The sequence below is a fragment of the Grammomys surdaster genome, unplaced genomic scaffold (assembly GCF_004785775.1).
Source record: "Grammomys surdaster isolate TR1022 unplaced genomic scaffold, NIH_TR_1.0 554, whole genome shotgun sequence".
Classification (NCBI taxonomy): domain Eukaryota; kingdom Metazoa; phylum Chordata; class Mammalia; order Rodentia; family Muridae; genus Grammomys; species Grammomys surdaster.
Window position 1 is genome coordinate 19,720 of NW_021604973.1, and position 3,476 is coordinate 23,195.

General features: G+C 50.9%; 1 protein-coding gene and 1 non-coding gene across 2 annotated transcripts; one reads left to right on the plus strand and one right to left on the minus strand.

The window, feature by feature from the left end:
• Positions 1 to 524: 524 nt before the first annotated feature.
• On the minus strand, positions 525 to 595 carry Trnag-gcc. Its single transcript has one exon. It is a non-coding gene; the product is annotated as a tRNA-Gly (tRNA).
• Positions 596 to 993: 398 nt separating this feature from the next.
• On the plus strand, positions 994 to 2,981 carry Hspa6 (heat shock protein family A (Hsp70) member 6). Its single transcript, XM_028781829.1, is given in 11 exon segments — positions 994 to 1,093; positions 1,258 to 1,395; positions 1,398 to 1,633; positions 1,635 to 1,762; positions 1,813 to 1,831; positions 1,834 to 1,887; positions 1,889 to 2,206; positions 2,208 to 2,631; positions 2,634 to 2,759; positions 2,762 to 2,881; positions 2,884 to 2,981. Coding segments are annotated over 11 exon segments (1,761 nt in total).
• The last annotated feature ends 495 nt before the right edge of the window (positions 2,982 to 3,476 follow it).

Below are 3,476 nucleotides of genomic sequence, written 5' to 3' on the forward strand. Positions count from 1 at the left end.
TTATGAAGTAGCAAAGAAAATAATTTTATGGTTGGGGGTCACTAGAACCTGAGGAACTGTGTTAAAGGGTCGCAGCGTTTGAAGGTTGAGAACTACTGCTTTAGGACATAATCGGCTGATGCTACACTAATATATTCTTTACCTGAATCATGGGGTCATTTGCACTCGAGAAAAAAACGAGATCACAGAGAAAAAAACACAAAGTCTTTCCAAAACGTTCTGGGGACGATGCTTCTTTGGGAGAGGAACTTTATAGGCTTAGTCTCAAAACAGGAGTGAAATTCGGGCTCTCTCATGTGCAACATTCTCTTAAGGGTCGGTCGGCTAGATTGTTTCCGAATTCTACAGCCACAGCGTTAAGTTTGACTTTCTTAAAGGTAAACTGGTAAAAGAATAAGAACAAAATCGATGGAACCCTGAGTTTCGGGGGGCGGAGTAGGCTGGAGAAAGAACCGGGGTCAAGCCTCTAAAAAAGAAAGTTAAAAAACAGACAGAAAACATACATTCACAGAGAAAATATAGCGTGCATTGGCCGGGAATCGAACCCGGGCCTCCCGCGTGGCAGGCGAGAATTCTACCACTGAACCACCAATGCTAAGCAAACTTGACTCTTGCAGCATTCCTATTCTAGTTGATCTCTATTACTAGTTGTACTTCATATGTAATCTTTCTCTTTGCATCAGTTTCGAAAAGCCGAGCCTCGTGTTTCAAGGATTCATTCTTTCAAAACAAGTCCCCCCGCCCCAACTATTTCCATTTCTAGCTTAAAAGCTATGGATCTGTTTGCGTGACAGCATGCGCCGGGCTTCCTGCGGCAAACGGGCCTCGGGTTGCGCGTGCGCAAAATTGCTGTCCGAACAGTACCTGAAGAACTTGTCCCCAGTGTTGCTACCTTGACTTGAGGCTGTCACCACTTTGCACCTATAGAACTATACAAGAAGAGCTGGAACTTTCTGTGTGGTTCTTTACAGCAGCTCTTAGTTTAAACGAGGGATGGGCGCACCACTCTGCACTCCACCTCTCTGGATCGCTAGGTCCGAATCTTCTGCCAGAGTCAGCACGGTCGTCGTCGAAGCCGAGTCAGAGGGTTCGGGTGGGTGAGGAAGGCTTGGAATGCTCTCTTGGGCGAGGGCAGGAGGAGGCGGGACTCCACAACCGAATTAAAAAAGAAAAACCCACGACCCCGAACCAGGACAACAGCGCTGAGCAGCTCCAGCTCCCGCCACCTCGAGCATCTGAATCTTCTTCCGATGTGAGAGCCAGAAGCCATAGTCACGTCTGCCCCTAGGGAAGTGACTTTCCGCCTCGATCTGGGCACGGCGACCTCGTGCCTGGGAGTGTTCCTGCAGAGCTGGGTGGAGATCCTTGCCAATGACCAGGGCAACCGCACCAGGCCAGCTACGTGGTCTTCACCGACATCCTGAACGCGCTCCACACGGTGTTCGACACCAAAACGCTGATAAGCTGCAAGTTCACAGAAGCGACTGTGCAGCCAGAGAAGAAACACTGGCTCGTTTGGGTGGCGAGCGATGGCGGTAAGCCCAAAGTGCAAGTGTTCTAAGGCCGGTGAGGTAGTGGCGCTCATGGTGCCTGCTACTTCAACGACTCGCAGCGCCAGGCGACCAAAGACGGGGTGGGGTGGAGTGGCATCATGAGACGTGCTTAGGATCATTAAAGAGCCTACTGCAGTCGCCATCACCTACCATCTGGACCAGCCGAGTGCTGGAGAGAGCAACATGCTCAGTGTTTTGTTTGGTTTTTGGTTTTGTTTTTTACTCATTTGTTTTGCTTTTGTTTTTGTTTTTATCTGAGTAGCGGCACTTTCAATGTCTGTCAGACCTAACTATTCACGCTGGCGTCTTCGAGGTGAAGGCCACAGCTGGAGATGCTCACTCATCTAGGTGGAGGGGACTTACCCAACCAGATGCTGACCGATTGGATGGAAGAGTTCTGGGGCAAGCATGGGAAAGATGGGAACGGAAACAAGACGACACTTCGCAGATTATGCACTGCCTGTGAGCGAGCCAAACGCTTGCTGTCCTCCAGCACCCAGTCTACCTTGGGGACTAACACCTTGTTCCAAGGTGTGGGCGTCTACACGTCCGTTAGTCGTGCCCACTTTGAGGAACTGTGCTCAGACCTTTTCTGCAGTCCCCTGGAGCCTGCAGAGAAGGCCCTGAGTGATGCCAAACCGACCAAGGCCCATTTAAATCCACGAGGTCATCCTGGTGGATGGTTCTACCTGTATCTCTAAGGTGCAGAAGCATCTATAAGCCTTCTTCAGCAGCAAGGAGCTGAACAAGAACATCGACCCTGAAGAGGCTGTGGCTCATGGGGCTGCAGTGTAGATGGCTGTGTTGATGGAAGACAAGTGTGAGAAGATACAGAATCTCCTCCTGCTGAGTGTGGCACCCCTGTCCCTGGAGCTGGAGACAGTGATGACCACATTGATCCGGTGGAATGTCACCATCCCTACTAAACAGACCCAAGCCTTCCCTGCTTACTCAGACAACCAACCTGGATTCCAGGCATATGAGAAAGAGAGGGCTGTGACAAAGGACGACAACCTGCCGGGCAGCTTCGAGTTCAGTGGTATTCTCCCTGCCCCACATGCAGTCCCTTGGATGGAAGTCATTTTGACATAGATGCCAGTGTCTGAGTCGACACTGACTGGAGTACAGGCAAGGCTAACAAGAGTACCGTCACCAATGACAAAAGCCAGCTCAGCAAGGGGGAGATGGAGAGGATGGTTCTAGAGGTGTACAGTGCAAGGCTAAGGATGAGGGCCAGATGGTCAGAGTGGCTGCCGACAATTCCTTGGAAGTCCAGATTATCCGAATGAAGAGTTCCTTGCAGGGAGATAGCCTTAGGGAAAAGACGCCCTGGCCCGGCTAGAACACAACCAGTTAGCTGACCAGGAGTGTGAACATCAGAGGAGGGCGCTGCCACAAATGTGCTGCCCCATCTTCTCTAGGTTTTAGCGGGGGTAGGGGGTGGGAGAGTTGAGTGGGAGGGAGGGATGGGGGTGGAGATAGGACAATGGAGTGGGAGGGAGGGGGGAGGGAGGGGTGGGGTTGGGGGGTAGGGATTTCCCAGCAGTTGTCCTGCACACGCTTGTCAGGAGAGGCCCGGTAGGAGCCCCATTGCTGAGGAAATCGAATGCCCCGCTATGATGAGTCACCTGTGTCACAAGGGCTGGATTTATGGACCTCTTAGACTCTTTTATAATCCCACCTTATAACTGCAGAGGTGAGTGGGGGTACTTTGCCCTGGAAGCTGGGATATTTTTTCTCATTATGTTTTATAATTGAGGTCTGTGTTAATTGATTTTTTAAAAAGTCTACTCTTTGCTGATGGTGAATGCCTTTAATTCCTGCCCTCAGGAGGCTAAGGCATGAGGATCTCTGAGTTCGAGGGCAGCTTGGTTTACAGAGCAAGTTCCAGGACAGCCAGGACTATGTAGAGGGCCACTATCT